The 19,202-nt window shown below is 39.5% G+C and overlaps 1 protein-coding gene across 1 annotated transcript in view; it reads left to right on the top strand.

The window, feature by feature from the left end:
• Window positions 1-19,202, top strand: part of gabrb4 (gamma-aminobutyric acid type A receptor subunit beta4) — a gene marked incomplete at both ends in the record, with an annotated part of 51,389 nt that overhangs the window by 20,222 nt on the left and 11,965 nt on the right. The window contains 2 exons of the mRNA XM_083927538.1: window positions 10,672-10,739; window positions 12,483-12,703. Of these exons, the coding sequence (XP_083783664.1) occupies window positions 10,672-10,739; window positions 12,483-12,703 (289 nt within the window). The remainder of the gene's footprint in view (window positions 1-10,671; window positions 10,740-12,482; window positions 12,704-19,202) is intronic.

Raw genomic sequence — 19,202 nt, 5'->3', positions numbered from 1 at the left:
TAAATTCATTACAGCCAAGAGTAAATGTGTTCTCCTGAGGGATCATTTTCTCAGAAATCAGTTAACAATGTACAGTAATGAAGATGAGTTCAAGAGACCTGCCGCAAACACTGTGTTGAATAATTGAAATCATTGTTAATTTTTAGATCTTCTGTATCTGATCACAGTGGGCGCCTATGGTTTTGTAAGCCTTCTCTGCATTCTCTGCGATTGTATTGGTTGCTCTCTGCCACGGTGGAAATAATTGATGAGGCCACTGTATTAAATGCAAGGGAAGAATTCAGTGCGACGTAACATGTGGTTCTATTTGTTAATTTCTTGAGAAAAGGGCTTCATGAGGGCAGCAGCCATTGAAAACAAAAGCAAACACAGACTCGACTGGATAAATCATCATGCTTCTCTTGCAACACTGTAGGGAAAATGCTGCACAGTTGCTATGGAACCCTCTGTTGCTAGGCAATGGGTTGATTATCAGAGTTTTTTTTATATAAGAGGCAGAGTGGTGTTTTCTTTCCTTTTCTACCAAATTTGCTTTCAGGACTGACAGGTTTTTACAACTGACATGATCTGTGGAATAACATGACAACGCTATCGCAAATCCACAAATGCAATTTATCCACTTTGATCTATTCATACTCTGGACCGGAATCTGTTGCATACTGAATATTCAAACGCTCCATATTTACATAAAATGTAAACATCCCAAAAGGTTTCACTGGTAAACATCGATGTCAGGGAAAAGCAGTGCTTCTCCTTCCTATGTACATCATACAAAACCATATCTGTGAATGTCGAGCTTCCTTAAGTCAATAAGATTTCATCATGCTGTATGGGGCGCAACGAGTTGTCTTCTCGTCTGCTGAAAACTAATTTTTCTTGGCACAAGTGCAGAATCAACCCAGATATGCCAGAAGATTTAACTCAGCCCCTAATCTCAGCACCTGTTTGCTGATAATTTATGATGCTCCATTTATTAAAACATCAAATTTATAGGCAGTGGAGATAGTGAGGGAATATCATCATGTTGCCCTCTTGTGGTTGCATTCAGATATCAGAGTGATTAAGCCTTTTATTAGTGGAGAAAGACTCTTTTTTCTAATTGCTGATGTTTATTCTTTACAACTTTTGCAGCGCACGTTAATTGTTTGATATGAGATTAAAGGCTGTTTTTAAAATTACCCTCTAAAGCAGACATTACTTACTTTCATAGTCCAAGAAAATACTCGTGTAATAGCTTTTTGAGGTTTTCCAAATACAAAACACAAGATTTGAATATAAGCAGGGCATTCTGATTCTCTGCATCCATCTCAGTCCCTGCCTCAATCACATCACACTTTCTGTCCATGTAGTCTTAAAGGTGGCACATTATGCTTTTCCTTCATTAGTGTCATATATACTGTATACCGTATATACTGTATATTATGTTACAATTTTGGATGTTCATATTCAACTTGACCAAAGCATCAAATAATTAGCTAAACGTATGTGAAAGTAATGCCCTGTGAGCAAATCCTCAGGTTCCAGACGGTCCTGAACACTACGTTTTTCCCCAGGTTTTTTCTTTTTTCTCAGCTTTATGCGACATCATTTAGCGTCATTTATGTGCCAGATTTCTTTATATAATTATCTGCTACTGCAGTGTTTACATTTTAGATATAATGTTACATGGAGCTACATGCCAACAGCAGGGAGAGCTGTATCTTTGATGCAGATGTTGTTAGTTTCTCCTAAATTTCAGATCACATTCCTGCTGGAATGTTTGTGACATTTTTGATAAAGAAGCCTTTATGGGGGATTTTTGACTGTAGAAACTTCCGGCATATTGCGTTACAATCAGTCCCGGGCTGCATGATGGACAGTACAGAGACATCGAGAGCACAGATGCGGAGACCTGGAGAAGCTGACCAATCAGGGCACTGGACTGGGCTTTTTTGTTAGGGGGGGTTATAGAGACGGAGGGACAGACGGGGTGAATGCAGGAGCAGCAGCCTTGGGTAGTATGCGAAAAGTAGGGTATTTATTTAAACATTAAAGCATGTAAACATGTTCTATAGAAACACAAAATACTAGTATGACCTTCAAAATAAGCGTAACATGCCCCCTTTAACATTAGTCTGAGGAGGGATTGTGATGAGTCCCTGGAACACAACCACCCTACTGGTCTAACGTGTGTTGAAGCCAGCAATTATTCAAATGGCAGACATGTCGTAATTGTATGTGGTCTGACTTACTGCATGTACAGTGCGGTTATAAATCAGACCCCTTCCGTCATATGTTTTGAAAGGGCATCGTCGCTGCATCCGGGGTTTAACACGCCCAAGATGACTGTGATCGGTTTAATGGAAAACAGCCCAGAGCGTCCCTACCCCCTATACCAGAATTTACCTCATGCAGCCAGACCATATAGTACCTGAGTATGGCCTGGCAATGTGAGACTACACCTAAACTAAGGAGCCTCGTTACAGAGAGTTCCTCAGTCTGAAATCTGAATGATTTCAGTTCGGGATGATTTGGGATTCTTGATATCACTAAGTGAAGAGTTTCATAAGTTAGGATGTTGTGGACCCTGTCCTAAATAAAAATAAAAAGACTAAACTAACACTGTTTACCCTAACAAAGACCAGAGTAAGCAAAGGCCTGACAAAAATCTCCAAATTTAATGATGCTTTGCTTGTCAGTGAATGAATATTAGGTAACATAAGAACCACCATGCACTGGCTTTGGCTGACATTGACATTTTATAAAGGAAGCACTTTGTGATTTTTGCTAATTTGTCAAGTACCCAGCTGGTTACTCTTTGACAGACTAGGACAACCACATTAACTGCAAAATATGACACCCGTTTACAGCCTTCTTTACAGCCCAGGGTATAGCTGGCATCCTCTATGCTGTGACATTGACTGACTTTTAAAATCAGTATAATTCTGTCTACAACCAAGAGTGATTTCTAAATTATGTGTCAGATTTCTACAACACTGAGATGGGATTCGGATATCTAAGTATCTAAATATCTAAGGTCCAGATACTGTGGTTAGGTGGCTCTAATTAGAAAAAACAAAATGACCATTCATCCTGACACAGAACTTCTATCGTTTTGATATGGACTGCCATTACCAAGGAAATCATTAAATAGGGCAGCCTCACCGCCCACTACATCAGTTTAGCTTGTCTGCCCTGAGGCTGGATGAGACTGCCAGACTTGAAGCTGAATGTGGCGACACATTGTTGGAGTTGAGAGGACGGCATACATACATAATAAGCAAAGTAGGGGACAGCCAGGCTAGATATAAAAAGCAACTGTCAACAAGGAGTGAAAACATGCTAAAGACGGCACGACTGTCTGGATTTAGAACTATCTAGGGCAGAGGTTCAATTTTTATTTTCTGTTAGGGAAGGACCCCTTACAAGGTAGAGCATATAACAGACCGGTGCCCCCTTCATTTGTGTCCCTAATACTTCGATGTAGTTTGTTTTTTTACACTTCTATAGTCTAAGTTATGCAAAACCGCAACACAAGAGAAATGTATTAGAAAGATTATAGACAATTATTTTCAGTCTATTTTTTTAGATTAGAATGTAATCTGTGAACTGTTTTACATTTTAAAGTGTTTATTCATTTAACTACTGCATGATGCATTTTGTAAAATAAAAATGAAGTCATAATAATAATTTAGGTGAATGTGAAAACCTTCCCCCTGTCAGAGTGCCATGGAGCCCACTTTGAGAATCACTGATCTAAGGAATCTACTCGACACAGCAGCTATCGTCATCACAAAGTTCCCAGCCTCGCTGATAATTCCCTCAGCCGTGATCCAGGTCAATCATCCGATGCAGAAACACAATTTAGATGTTGTGAGGATGATGCACTAATTGTTAACTGTTACCATGGGGATCATCAGGCAGGCAGCACCATTTACTAAGCACGTAATGTAAATGTTACAGCATTTAGTTTCAAAATGCAGTTATGTTAGTATTATTAAGGAGGCATTTCCCATTAAAGATAAGAGGAATTAAGCCCATGACACCCCAGAAGGCTAAGCAGTAGTTGTTTCTCTGCTTACAGTGCGTACAAGACTCCGTTGAACTGTTTCCAGCATGGTTGACTTTGTGAGAAGTGAATGACATTTTATTACGTCATGAAAATACCATTTGTTTTTGATATGTTGTTTAATCGATCACTTAAAAGTGTGGCAGGATGGCTCTTTTGGGGACAAGGTACTGTCAAAGATATACATATACATATACATATAGTTTATGCTCTAATAGTAAGGATATCTGGCGAGTTAATTATATCAACACTGCCACCTAATCACTAATTGATCAAAAATGATGCTTTTATTAAAGGGATAGTTTGTGTTTGTTAAACGTCCTCTTAGTGAATGGCCAAAAACAGCCGGTTTGGTGGTAAAATACTAAGCTTAGGTGAAAACAGATGCTATACAATAGTACTGCACTGCAAGAAAGTTGGACAGTGTCCCTCTTTTAAGAAAGCTATATAGCAGTTTCTCAATCATTTTGCACTTAGTGATCAATATCTCCTTGGCAAGGAAACAACAGTGTGGACAAGATTCCTTCATGTTGACTGTCAATAGTGTACAGCAGCTGAGTTTTCCTGGTGGCTCAGCTCTACAGATATTAAATGTACTTCATGACTTGGCCGTGTTGCTCACAGAGTTTATTCTCACATTGTGATTTAATAATAAGTCACATTTGTTGCCATAGAGAAAGCTGGAGGATGAATTGTACATCCTGACTTGATGCCCACCTCCAGAAGCCCCAGCGCTGTAGTAAACTCGGCCATTTGGAGGAGAGCGGGAATGTCTTTACATGCCCTGAGCACATTTTCAGATGATGTTTGAAGCTTAGAAAGTCTTTGTCATACACAGGTGAATGCATTTCAACAATTCAAAAATGCCATATGGACAATCTCTTTTTTTCTGCGGTGCACAAAAGGGTATTGATTGATACCTGTCCTATGCAGAAATTGCATGGTAGATTAAATTGATTAGTTGCCATGGAAATACTCACAAAACAAAGGTGACAGAAAATGTCCTTTACATAAATTTTACATAAGTTTTCTTTCTCTACTTTTCTGTATTCATTCATGAGTGAAGGTCTTGAAAGTCAGTCTTGTGACAGCCAGCAGGGATTTTACATTTCAGTTTTGTAGAAAAATAAACAAACAAGATATATGAAATGCTCATTATTGAACTTTAGAGGTGCTGCTCCCCCTATTTTCCAGTCTTTGTGCTAAGTTGAGCTAACCGACTATATGCTGTAGCTGTATATTCCATGGATTTTTCCAAATCACAAACTATTCTTTTAATGAATCTCAATGAATCACTGCAAAATGCTGCCATATTTTATTGTATCGCGGATGTGGAAATTAAGAAGGATGGAAATGCTCGACCAAAGTGGTGTTTCTGTATAGCTTAATGGCACCATGTGGAGTCTTACCTAACAACCATTTGCACAGCCTTATTTAGCCTGCATTAGTTACAGCGTATTACCACCAACAACTGTTGCCGCCCTTTAATGTGAGTTTGTGCTCATGGTGAGCCTGTGTATTGCATGCTGGTAGAACATGTAACCATTACTCCGCCACGCCTCAAGAAGTGGTCCGAAACCCAACAGGGCACCTTTCATTTTGTTAAAGTTCAGGGAATTTGTTGCTGTCCTCTGAGCCCTGTCGCTGTGCCCAGTTCTGCAGGGAGCCACATGCTGCGTTCAGTCAAGAGGCAAAACTGGTTGACAATTTGAGATCAGTGCTGATTTCTTTGTCTCTTTTGTGTGAACATACTCACATCTCTATCCAGCTCATCATCAGACATCTGTTCAAAGGTGTTCATATTGTCATATTGGCACGCCATTGGTATAAAATCAAAAGCAGGTTGACACATTTTGTGGATACTTTGAGAAACGGTTTACACGCTGATATGGTACTTGTTCAGGGACAATATGGTTTGCCTAGGGACGACATGTTCTCCTTCATTCACTCAGTCCTTAGTTTTATGTGAAAGCCAGACAAAAGGACTGACTAAAAGATGACTCAGGTTAACACTTTGTTCATCTGCTGTTAGTATTATTTTTAAAGAATATCCAAGTATTATGTCGTGAAGAAAATCAAGCATCTCTTCGACAATGTTGGAAATGGTTGACACGGAATGGAGAACAGCTTATTTAAAGATGCAAAGGAGTGTTGTTCTCCCAACTTGTGCAAGTACAGGCACCAGTTTTATTTTGAGAAGGCTGTGGTGACAAAGTGAGTGCCTCGGTTTCACTAAAGCAGGGTCAGAATATGCAGAGCGCGTAAAAGAGAGATATTCGGCCCTTACTGTTTTTATCTAGTGAAAATGTACTTTAACATCTCTGGGTAAATCTGTTACTGGTTGCCTTCACAAAGTGCGATGGAAATTGGCCCTTCTTTTTTCCCTTTTTTTTGAAAGAGATGGGTCAGGGAATATGACAAAGCTTCAGTACATAGTATGATTTGCAGCAGAGCTTACAAATAAAGACCCATTTATGATCATATATTTCTAATTTAAAGGTTTATTAAACCTTTGACCAAATGGCCCAGTCGAGATAATATATTATATGATCCATTTACTCAAATCAGCTGGTATTACTGGCAAAAACTCCTGAACACTAGCCTGGCATCCCCAGACTAATTTGCAAATGCATATTAGTCTGGAACCTCTCAGTTAATTTTTTATTTCCAAGGCTCTTTAACAACTGAGCAGACCAAATAACCTCTGGATGCAATTGGATAGACTGGCAACCATCAGAGCAATAAAATGTGGTCTACAACCATTCCCAGCAAAGAAAGGATGTTACACTAAGCCACACAAGTTAGGGCGGTGCTTTGTTTGTCTTGAAGCAGGAAAACAAATGGCCCCGGGGTCACAAACTTTCTCAGATTTCTGCTACACTGAAATCGTTGCCTGCGTGTCGTTGCCATCGTGTCGTTGCCATCGTGTCGTTGCCATCGTGTCTGCCAGAGCAAATGAAACATGAGCTCAGAGGATTTACTGGCTACCTGCACACAATATTCCATCAAAAGGCAGTGTTTGCTTCCCATGTTTCTTCCTGCAGTGAACTTGAGAACAAACGTACTAACTTCTTATTGACTGAAGCCACTGGAGAACACCAATACTACCACTCTATACTGAGTAGCCACCACACAGCTGCCACGTCATGGTTTTGCAAGAAATTAGCAATGTCATACACCCAGGTGCGGTTTAGCACATGCATGTGTGCCAATGCAATTATATTTGCAAGCTGCACCACAATAGCTCCTAATAGCTCAGTTAGATTCATGCTTCGAAATGGGAGCCGTAAGTGTAGTCAGGCATGTTAATGCACATTTGTTGGATTTTTACCTCTTAGTTTTTGAGCAAATATGGCAAAAGGTAAGAGACATGCTATTGCTTGTGGATTTATGTTGCATAGTTTTGGTGCAGACACAGACTCAACAGTCCTTGTGGTCCAAAGTTGGATCCGATCCTGGCAGTGAGCCCGCAGGAGGGGGGCTGAGCCTGCCCAAGCATACAAACAAATGTGTGTTAAACCACCCGTTTAGGTCGGTAAGACCTTGGTTGGACTTTGCGTGGGGTGCATTGTATTTTCCTGCAATTCTAGTTTGTATTTGTTTCGCAGTGTTGAGATACACTGAAATGACCTGATGCAATGAACAATTAAATATTCAATAAAAAAGTGAACGTTGCACTTGGTGAAGTCTTACTCATATGAAAAATATCACAAAATTTTCATCGGTTGAATGATACTTGAAGCATACTTTACCCATCAAGGTAAAAGTTTCCATCTGCTAATTGTTCATCAGACTAAATGCTGTTAAAAAAAAACGTATAATATTTTTGTTCAAACTAAATGTTTGGTCAAATCAAATCATTCCTCTCGTATTTCATACAATAGTATGTACAATGAGAAGTGGTTGAAAGCCAAACACACAGTTGGTGGGTCTATGCTGTTATTACAGTGATAAACACTGTACTGTAGTTAGAGGGTAAAGTGAAGACTGCTTTGATTGGACTGTATTTTTATCAATATCAAATAAACAAAGTGTAGTCGTATGGCCTTTGCATGCTCTTGGATTCTTTATTTCAGGGCTGTAAAGGCTATTTGGACAGATAAGGGTCATATTTGCATTTTTCATACATAGAAAACATTAATGGGATGTGAACTGTGCAAGTCTGCAATCTATAAACATCACCATGACACAATCTGTGTTTAGAAACTGTCAAGACCCTCTTTTCTCTTCTTCTTGCATTTCATAGTGTTATGTTTTGAGTGGATTCAGAAGAAAGTAAAATATGTTGATCGGTTCTGGTCAAATAGCCTCTATGCGCCCTTTTAAAAAAAGAAAAACTGTGAACCTGTGCGGTACATCCATCAGCTGAACATAGAGATGAATCACCACATCCTCTGTGAGTCACAGTAGCCCATAACTGCTGTACCTTACTCTGGTGTTTCAAAATAAAATGTTTAAAAGTCTAGCACATTATTACCAAAAAAAATAAAGAACAACTACCTGACGCAGATGTTGTTAGCTCATGGGAATGAGAGCTTGCAAAGTTTTAAAGATGACAGAAAATCAAGTGATCTAATCAGATGCGCAAGGACAAACCCAACAAAGAAAAAACAACTACCTTCTCGCTGCTTCTGACCAGTATGGTATGAAAACTGTTCAGTTCTCATCAGCTAGCAGCTTAGCAGCTTTTGTTTTGTTCTTGATTTGTGCAATGAGTCAGAGAGAAGGAGGTACACAAACAGAGTGGCAGAGAGATAAGGAGTCTACAAGGACAGAAGAGGGAAAAAAACAAATATACATAAACAGTAATGGGTAAATCCTAGTGAGAATCCTATTTGAGTAATAGTAGGTTCTGTACCTCTTTATTGTGATGATACGCGCAAAAAGTACATATTGAAGTACAGCTGTTTTCTGTGTTGTTTATGGTCCTTATGCTAATGCCATTTCCACCGTAACACCGTCAAACATTATCTGAATATACTGAATCAGCACTGCCTCATAAACCAATCACTGAAATGTTTCTGCTGTTTCCGTTCTGTGTCAGCACTTCATATTTTCTCACTGAAGCAATGTTAGGCTGACACGGCTTAAGAGGAAGGGATGGAGGGTTGGGGGGCGCGTTTAGGTGTTAAGGATAACATTAGGACTAAAAAATTCATAGAAGGAGAGAGGATTTTGTAATGCTAAAACACTGAGAATCAGTGTCAACAAAGCTCTTCACTCACAAAATCCACTGCCTGGGGAAACAGCTTCTCAAGTGGTGGTTGCTGATTTTCTTTATTCTGTTAGTTGCTAGAAAATCAAGCAAAGAATAGATAAAAGGAGGGACAAACCACTAAATGCAGCTCTGCGTCTGTCTTCTTCAGCGTTACTCTCTGTGATGACCAGGCAGGTGTAGTTGTATAGTGATGATGCTTATATTCCAAAGTTTGTTCGATAAAACTAAGCAGCAGAAAAATTAAGCCAACACCGAAATACTAAAAGCTACAGTTCCCCAATTGGCCACTTGAGGCTGGCTCCAAAAGCGAGTCAAATGCAAATCCCTTGTAATTTTTGTCTGATTTACCCATTTGAATTAAGAGTAAAATTAGGTAAGGACAAGTGGGTGCCATCATAGGTGGCTAACATAGACTATAGGCTTCATTGTGCCAACTCAGCTCCGTCCACGCTCCGCCTCTTTGCCCATGTTTAGACAGCCCAGGAAGTAGGCGCAGAGGACGGAGCCGCATTGCGCTGCATTTTGGCTCTTCAGAAACCTATAGGTAACGTAACAGAGACTACGTCCATATTTTATACAGTCTATGGATAAAACCTAATCTGACTAGAGCTGACAGCAACACAATTAATGAACTCCAGGTTCATGTCTCTAAAGGAGAGCTTGAGGTTTTATCATGACAGTTATCTAAAATGTATTGTAAGCACACAGATGTGAAGAATGTCTTTGAATATTCGAAAAAAATGCCCCGGCTGTATACTGTATAGTCTTATCATTGTGATCACAATAATCACACAGTATGTTTGAAGTCACCCTTGGTTAACAGTGTCTGTGGGTACATGGGCTCTGTGAATGGATAATCCTTGTAAACCTTAAGTTGTGTGAATATTGAAGTGGGATAAGTGTTATCTGTACATGTAAGGGAGTTGATGTGCATAGCTGTGTACATGTCTACAGCATGTACTGTAATCATGTAAATGAGACACAGTCTGCTCTTCCAGTTCCTTGCAAGCCTATAAATTAGGATGGATGAGTGCGTTTTCCCAGTGTTGTTTCATAACCACAAGCTGAGAAAAACTGAGCTTTACTTTCTGTTTTACGTACACCCTCTGAGCAGCAAAAACAGATCTAAATGTTTTATCAGTGTAGTTTAACATGTGCAAATAATGCATAATGCAAATCTTCTATCTGATGTTGGTCCATCAATTCTTATGAGTTGCAAAAAATACAGAATCTGATGTGACTGGCTATGCAACTGAAGTTATCAAATAGTTTGAAGTGAAATGTTGAAACTTTAAAATTCACAAAAATCTATCTGAAATGTGGAATGTGGAATTTTAAATGGATAGTTCCATGTTATTCCACTTGTACTTTTTCAGTGACTTCAGTTTTCCCTTTGTCTCTTCAGGTCCTCCAGTCATCGTAGGAATGAGCATCAACATAGCAAGCATCGACTCCATCTCAGAAGTAAACATGGTAAGTTGCAAACTTCTTTGTCTTCTGACCCCTCACTGGCTTCTCACCCACAAACACTGCCAGTTGTGATCATTAGACTAAATGACTGAGGGTACCGCTAGAATATGAGGTGATTGGCAAGAACATCATTACACATATTTCCACTGAATGAAACCTTCTTAAAAATGTAAGAAAAATGTTTTTTATTTTGTCTTGAACTACTGATGATTTGCTCAAAGTGTTATTCTTACACTCTCTGCCAGACACCACACATTGTTTTGCTCTGGCACAGACTTGAGAGCAGTCAGGGATGCAGGCTCAGTTGTGAAGAAGGCAATATGGCCGATGTCTGAGTGACATCATTCTTAGCACTCTTAATTTCACTCAGCGTGACTCCTCCCATATGGTGAGGCAGATATCCTGTTTTTTTTTTAATTTTGTGTTGTTCTCTTTCTCTTGTGGTGGCTGTGGCTTTAGAGTGGTTTTAATCACAGTGTTTTTGGTTCGATCCCTTGGTTCCTTCTGTTTGCAAATCAAAGTTGCTCCCGATGGGAAGCCCAGCACCTTGCATGGCAGCTCTGCCACCATTGGTTTACGAATGGGTGTGTGAGTGAGAGGCAATTTGTAAAGCATTTGTCCTGTAAGGTAGAAAGGCGCTTTATAAATGCAGTTAATTTACTGTTTCTTTCTTTTGTCTCTTTTCTGTCTGTCTGTTGCTTCTGGAGTGATCAAATGATTTTCAACCAGTTAACATCCACAGCAGACAAACAAAAATATGTTGATGATCTGGTTGAGATTTCTTTGCTCTTGTACGTCTTTGAATCACAAGTTCAGAGTGGGAACATAGGAACTCTTTTGATTAGTGATAAGTCAAATGTATATTACATGCACAATTATATATTGTGTGAATTTTATGAAGGGTGGGATATATTAAAAATAAACAAAAAGCACACAAAATGTCAATGTTTGTCACTTCTTGTTGTTTTTAAAGACAGTGAAGGTTTTTTGTCTGTGTTTTTGTTCAACCTTTTTATAGCAAATCTGCATTTGAAATTGTTCATTATAAATGACGATGATGCTCAGGGTTGATTTATTTGTTAATCAGTTTATAATTCATTTGCTAAACTGTGACTGATAAACTTCAATGCAAAATACACATGGAGTGTAAATAAACATGCTATTTTAACAGCTAAAATTGATCTGAGATGAATGGCACACACTATTTAAAAAGCATTGATCAGTGTAGGTTGAAAATAAAGTCAATGTGTATCTACCTTACAGTCCTTTGACCAGAGGGGCAACCATGCATTAGCAGACAGACATTATATCTCCACTTTCCCAGTCAGATACAGTATGATGCAGGAGTACTCACGCAGCTGTATTTATTGGTTTGCTGCCCACATCCTATTTCACAAATGCTGAGCAGTTTAGTTTTGTCTGATTGTTTAGAAAAAGGAAACAATTTTCATGATCAGAGAGCATGAAAAAAAAGTGTTGTAGTGCTCATTTTTTATTGCTGTTGAAGCTTACTGTATTTATCTTTTTGCCCATCATGAAATTCCATTTTGGTCAACCACTGAATAGAGCCATTTTTATATATGAATATCAAACTTGTTTTGTGTTTGTGCCTTTGGTAACATCTATGTTCAAACTCCCAGTTTGATAAAGCATTGTTTGCTCCGTTGTTCCCATAGCTCTTGACATTGTGTACAACTGAATTGTCTTTTTGTCAGTGACTTCATGTACGTTTTTCCTTCTCCCCAGGACTACACCATCACAATGTATTTCCAGCAGAGCTGGCGAGATAAGCGTTTGGCATATGGTGAGCTGAAGCTAAACCTGACTCTGGACAACCGTGTAGCAGACCAGCTTTGGCTCCCTGACACCTACTTCCTTAATGACAAGAAGTCCTTTCTTCATGGCGTGACAGTAAAAAACCGAATGATCCGACTGCACCCAGATGGCACTGTTTTATACGGGCTGAGGTAAGAACGATGGAGACGCCGCTTTTCTCTGGTGGTTTACATTAGCATTTCTCGTTTTAATTTCAATAATCAATACTCTAATTTTTGTTTTTTTTGTTTTTACAACATGTATCTTCTGGGTGAACCTGAAAGACCTGTCTAGATTTTGTGTAAAATAGATTATTTTAATCCACACAAACAGTAGTGCACCACAAAGGTCAGTACGGTTGAGAAAACCAATTCAGAAACACATAATCAGTGTTAATTGTAAATGCCTAACTGCAAGTTTGAACTAAAATAATGTGGGTTAAAGCAACACTATGTAACGTCTATAGGTAACTCACATATTCTTCCTCTTAAAAATCTAGCGATGAGTTCATACCAAGCCGCCACCACAGCGACTTCCTGGTTGATCCAATAAGGAAATGCCAAAAACTGCAGTTCTCCGAGTGTCCACTGGGAGTAGTTTAATAACAATAATAGAGCAGTTTCTCATTGACCACCATGTTAAACAGGCCGTTTTCACAGCATAATTAAACCTATTTAAGGCCTGATACAAAAAAAACATTCTAGTCTGTATGTTTAGCTCAGTTTCAATCATAGATAATAAATGTTGGCTGGTGTGTTTTGCACTAAACTGACACAGGAGTGTCTGTACTTGACTCGTGCAGCCGATGTAATCTCCACCAGAGACACGAAAAAAAAAAAAAAAAAGACTCCCATTCCCTCCCGGTCTGGGAAAAAAATCGACTCCCACTCCCACTCCCACTTATCTAGTAATGTGTTGTGTTAGCCCAGCTCCCGGGTGGTGGTGCTAATGTTGCTAATTCAGTTTACGTCAGGTAAACGTCAGCCAGACGGAGGTATCTCCCTCCCCCCAACGTCAAATACAGGCCCTTTTTTGGTAAGAGGAAATGAGGCGGAGTCAGAATCTGACAAGATGGTGACTCCCGTAGGGGAGGACAATTGGATCAAGTTGAGAGAACGGGCCTCGACAGAGAGGCTACGTCCAATTTTTAGACAGTCTATGGTTTATACACAAAGCAAGCCACCACTTCAATACACTGAGGGGTTATGCGACTACACCCTTACTCGTCTAGTATGACCAATATCTTATGGTAGCAAATGTTAGCTAATGTTCACAAACGTTGGGTAGATATTACAGTTCACTGACTTATAGTTCTTGTAGTCCAAAGACAAAACAGTTCAAGTGAACTGGACACTCTAAATCACCCCTAAAGTGTGAGTTTGTTTTCTGCCTGTTCCCAGCAATTGACTATAAACCTAGTCCAGGATGTTTTATTTGTCTTTTACCCAGTGCATACTGGGAGTTACCCAGAACAGGAAGATGGTACGGTATAGAGAAGGGACGGATGGATTTTCCATGTCTTTTTAAATTATACTTTTGGGAAGATTCAATAATGCAAGAAGATGAAGCCTCAGAAGAAAATGTGGATATACAGGAAAATATTTAATTCATTCTGGGATAGGCTTTAACCCTCTGTGACCCTCAACAGCATTATACAGAAATATGGATGGCATCAGCAGTATTTAGAAATCTAGAGTGAGAGTAAACACTTCATTGACTATTAATCCACAGAAAACTGGAGAACTTTGACGGATGGGAAGGGAGTGATATATGTCAACAGTAGACTGCTGAGGACCCAAACATGATAACTTTTTTATGAAATAACTGCTGCCTTTATAATTTGCTTTGTCATGTGGAAGTAAAAAAAGCAAGTGAAAATGTTGATAACCTGACATGTGGCACCAGAAAAACAAGATTGCTGCTGCTAGTGTTCTTGTCTTGTGGCAGGATGAATTATGACAGATTTATTTTTAGAAAGGAAAACAGACTTTGAAGCTATATTTAAAAAAGTTAATAGTCTACAAAGTTCTAAGTTTAACTCAGGACAAACAATAACAATATTTTGGAAGTAGAGGGGTACATTAAAATCCAAGCTTTATTGTCCCAGAAAGGCTAAAAAAAAAGGTTCAAATATTCACCACCTAAATGTCCCAGATCAGTGTGACAAACTAGACAATTCAGTGAACAGTTAAAAAAAAAATCCCTCAGGGATGGCTGAAAGTACGAAAGCGTCCTGATGTTTGTTCAAGATCAGAATGGATTGCTGCTTTTCTTAACGCAAGTCCTTAAACCAAAGTAGTTTGATGGAGGCAAAGAAGCTGGGAATGTGTTTTGTTCCATGAATAAAAGAAAATGGCAGTGACAGGATGTAGATCATATGAAGTAATGAATTATTAATGCAATAATCAGTATTCAGAAACTCTGAATTACAGAATTGGTGCTGACACAAAAGGAGATTTGATGGCAAAAGTATTTCTTCTTTTTTCCTTTTATGACTCTTCCAAAGGTATCAACTTTGTAAAAAAAAAATGCAATCTCACGGCTGCAGAAATTCCTGCGTGCTTTAAGATGAATCTGAAAGGTTTGTTCTTTACCCTCTGCGACAATTGCATATGGGCCTGGCAATGTACAGGTTCAATCTTGGAGCAGCATGTTGCCACCCTGAGAAGGATCTGGAGCAGGATGAATATATCATTTGTCAGAGGAATACGTCAGCAGGTACCGCTGGGGCGTGCTTCAATAAAGGCCAATCAAATCACCTTCTGTCTCCCCCCTTCTGCTGCTGTTTAACGGCTCCTGAACTGAAACAGAAGGACCTCATACATCCTACAAGCAGTTGTAGATAACATTATAAGTAAGAATAACCCATTTGTGTCAGTGCTAATTTGGCATTAATCAATGAATTAAATGCATCTTTGATTGCTTCAGATGTGTTCGAGATGCTTTGCATACGTGTGCCTCCCTCCACCAAATAAAGCAGGTGGAAACAGAATCAATTTCACGCCATTTGGTGCCAAAATGACAATGAAAAAACACTCCCAGCTGCTCCACTCAGTGTACGTACCTCAGCACATCCAGGTTCCACCGGAGCCACAAAAGTACCGGGCAGGCACAAGCACAGTAAATATGGACTTGTGCCAGAAGAAAATAGCATTACACCTGCATTTGCACCTCTACTGGCTTTGTGCCTGCATTAAACAGAGAGCTAAGACTGTTGCTAGGGACACTAGCATCCTCCAACATCTCATCTCCAAGCATACTGCACAGGGGTTTACTGTTACCATCACCCACTGCAGTGATGGTAAAAGACAGATGGCGTCAAGCCCTTGGATCTGTCCTCCAGACCGTGTTTTTTTCAGCAGTGTACGGTAATTAGAAGCAGTGCATAATCTACATGCCATGGTGATTTCAGGACCTTTACAAGGCTCCTGTAAGCATGCAATTAAATCGCTTTGTGAAAATGTTTGACTTTGCCCAAGGGTTGTGTGGACATTTTATTTTCCACGAGAACAATAGATGTAACTTTAACAATAGATGTTGTGTTCTCGGTTCAATACATTTGAATGCTGCTCCTCTAAAGTTTCACCACTTGAAGGTTTTTGTTGTCTTAAATGCATTTCCTTGTAAAGGCCGCCTGTTAGAATCCATCGCCAGTGCTACTCTTGAGCGCAGTAGAATGCCAACTATGGACAATCACATTACACACACTACTGCACAGAGTGCTGCGTTCCCACCTATCCACTCACCGTTAAAATGTATCCTCTATTTAAAAAGACTTTAACGATTAATTTACCTTGATTTTAATCTGAGCTGCGATGATTTGTATTGATCAACATTCATTTTTTTGCATTAATTTCAAGCTCAAGCTCTATTTCACAACTGTGTCCACATTTTTTTACCCATTGATCTTGTGTTGAGCGTTGAATGGTTCTCCACACCTGCAGCCTTTATTCTGTGAATAAATCAGCAGATTGCATTAACTTTATTATTATGCATCCATTTTTACCAGGATTGTCTTTTTTATGTATGTATGGAATCAGGATTATTGAAAAGATACTGTAGTCACATCAAAATGTGAAATGTGAAAAGGGGATTTTAAGTAAAAGAATTATGGATAATTTAGTATTTCACAACTAAAAACCAGATATTTACATTCAAAGGACTGAAATTGACTGTGAAGTGATAGACTAGGTCCATAGTTGCCCTTAACTGTTCACATTGTAATGCATTGATGGTGATTCGGGGTAGCAGACGGCACAGTAATCAGCACTCAAAGTCCTTGAGATAATGGCCCCAATCCTTTCAAGGTGACTGGTACCTGTGGTGAGGTGTGTGTCTGTGCCACAGATTCCTCCCACAGTGATGGAAAGAAACCAAGTATGTTCACTCTCATACATTGCTTGAGTATTTGTATGCTACTTTATACTTGAGTTCCACCTTACAGAGGGAAAGGCTGTCCTTTTTACTCCACTACATTTATATTACAGTTATAATAAATAGTTCAATTTCAGATAAAAAAACCTAACTCAACATTGTTTAAGATTAAACCAGTGGTCTACAACCATTTTGGCTTTTGACTCTTTCAGATGTCTTTTAGAGGCCCAAAGAAGTAAAAAATAAAATAAAATCCAAATTTCTCATAAGAGATTTTGTGCACCAAGTTTGTGTAGCAGAGCGTTGTTGTTTTTGTTATGTTTATTTCCATTCCAACCCTCACTTATTATCTCACAACCGTCAGATTTATCTCAACCCCTAGTTCAGGGACTCCTGGACTAAACTACCGAACTGTGTATAAAGTATTAAAACTAGCTCCACTTTGACAAGTAATAATAAAATTCAGCTTGCTTATGAATTAATTCATCAGAAAAATCTAATCATCACTGACAGGACATTTTGCATCAGAACAAGTTTACTTTTGATTCTTTAAGTTCTTTTGCTGATAATAAATCTGTACTTTGACTTGACTGCAGGACTTTTACTTGTTGGTGTACTTGTACTTTTGGTACTTAAGTAAACAACCTGAGTACCACTGGCAATGTTATGTAAAGGAAATGGATTTGAGACTATGAATTGTCCATGCGCCTGCCCATAATTCCTTTCTCAAGGAATGGCTGTGAATTGTGAGACTCACACCATGGAGGAATGATGGTGTACTGCAGGTCCAAATTTCAAATCAAAACGGCCCCCAACCACGTCCCTAGAATGAATGTCACTTTTGCAAACCTTGCTTAAGTTGTACTTTTTTGTATACTTGACATATACAGTAGCTAGATTTTCACCTTGTGCTTTATTTCTATGCAAAGAGGAGGGAGGGGGCCAGGTCTGAAGACTGCTGAGTGGTGCAGGAGAGCATTTGGGTGGTGCAAACTAACAAACATCAATAAAAGAAGTTTGTGTCAGTAGAAAGTGTCCAGCCCTGTGTGCATGAGAAAGCAGCTTTTTTTCTAACTTGCCAAGTAAGTTGAGAGGCTGAATCCTTGTTAGCGGACTGACAATCCAGTTTGGTAGTGCGCTGGGTCCTCAGAGCATTGACGGCTTTGTTGAGCTTAGCTCTCACCAGATGGTGATTTCTCTCTTCTCATCTTGTGTTCCTCTGTTTATTAAACCGTGGTGTAGTACTATGATCTTCTTTGGTAAGCAAGCTGCCTCACAGAGAGGTATACAGGAGTAGACTGCGTAGGTGTCACAACTATTGCTCATATATCTGAAAGCCTCTCTGTCTGTAGTGCTGAGCCTCTAGGATCCACCTCCAGATTGCATAATGCTGGCATGATACATGCTATCAAGCCAAGAGCGGCCTGTAAAAAATTAGCAGGATGCACCTTTAACTGTGATTTAAAAGCTTTGACTTCCTCAAGGTGGGGATCCATCAATTCAGTTGATGTATATGACGTCTACGGATCCTGTTCTATGGAGAACCATCACCATTGAATGATAGATACATCTGGGCAATTTGGCTGGCAGTTTGCTGACCGAATGTGCTGACCGAATTTGCATAAACATGACTGGCCCTCTGAATGTTTCTGTTTCAGAAACACATACTGTACTTTTTAGCTGTAAAATCAGAAGGTTTGTCACTTTTGCCACTATGTTCATACAGTCGAACCAAAGCTAAGAACTGCCGACCCGCCGGAGGAAACTATGAAACTATGATAAAACTGTCAAACTAGGCGTTGTATTTAGAGCTTGGATTGGGCCCCAAAATATCTAACCCGATCCTTCCCGAATCTGTGCATGTTCTGTCTGACCCCGGCCCAACACATTAACTGTAATAATGAGCCCAAGCCTGATTTAAACCTGACACTTGTGGGCCGCTGTGACTAACGTTTTCAACTACAAAGGCTTGCTGCGGAGAGTCGGTGGAAGAAGGCTGGCAGTGTCTCTTAAGTCTGTCATGCCAGAGGCAAACCAGGTTCATGGTGGCATATTTGTCACCTTCAACCTCTTTCTGGGCTTCTCCAGCCTCTCTCATAGCTCTGGGTATACGTCCTGCCCTGACTGGAGTGTGAGGTAAACAGTGCTAAAATCCAAACTTGCTCAATGTTAATTCTCCAGTTTTCTATTTTGTCTTTACATCTTCAAGCTTCATTTTGCACTTTTAAGCTACTCAGTGCACACACAGCAAATATGTCCCGGTGTGATGCGTACAAG

The sequence above is a fragment of the Echiichthys vipera genome (assembly GCF_963691815.1).
Source record: "Echiichthys vipera genome assembly, chromosome: 14".
Lineage (NCBI taxonomy): Eukaryota > Metazoa > Chordata > Actinopteri > Perciformes > Trachinidae > Echiichthys > Echiichthys vipera.
Note: the sequence above shows the minus strand (reverse complement) of the source record. Positions and strands in the feature narration are given on the sequence as shown.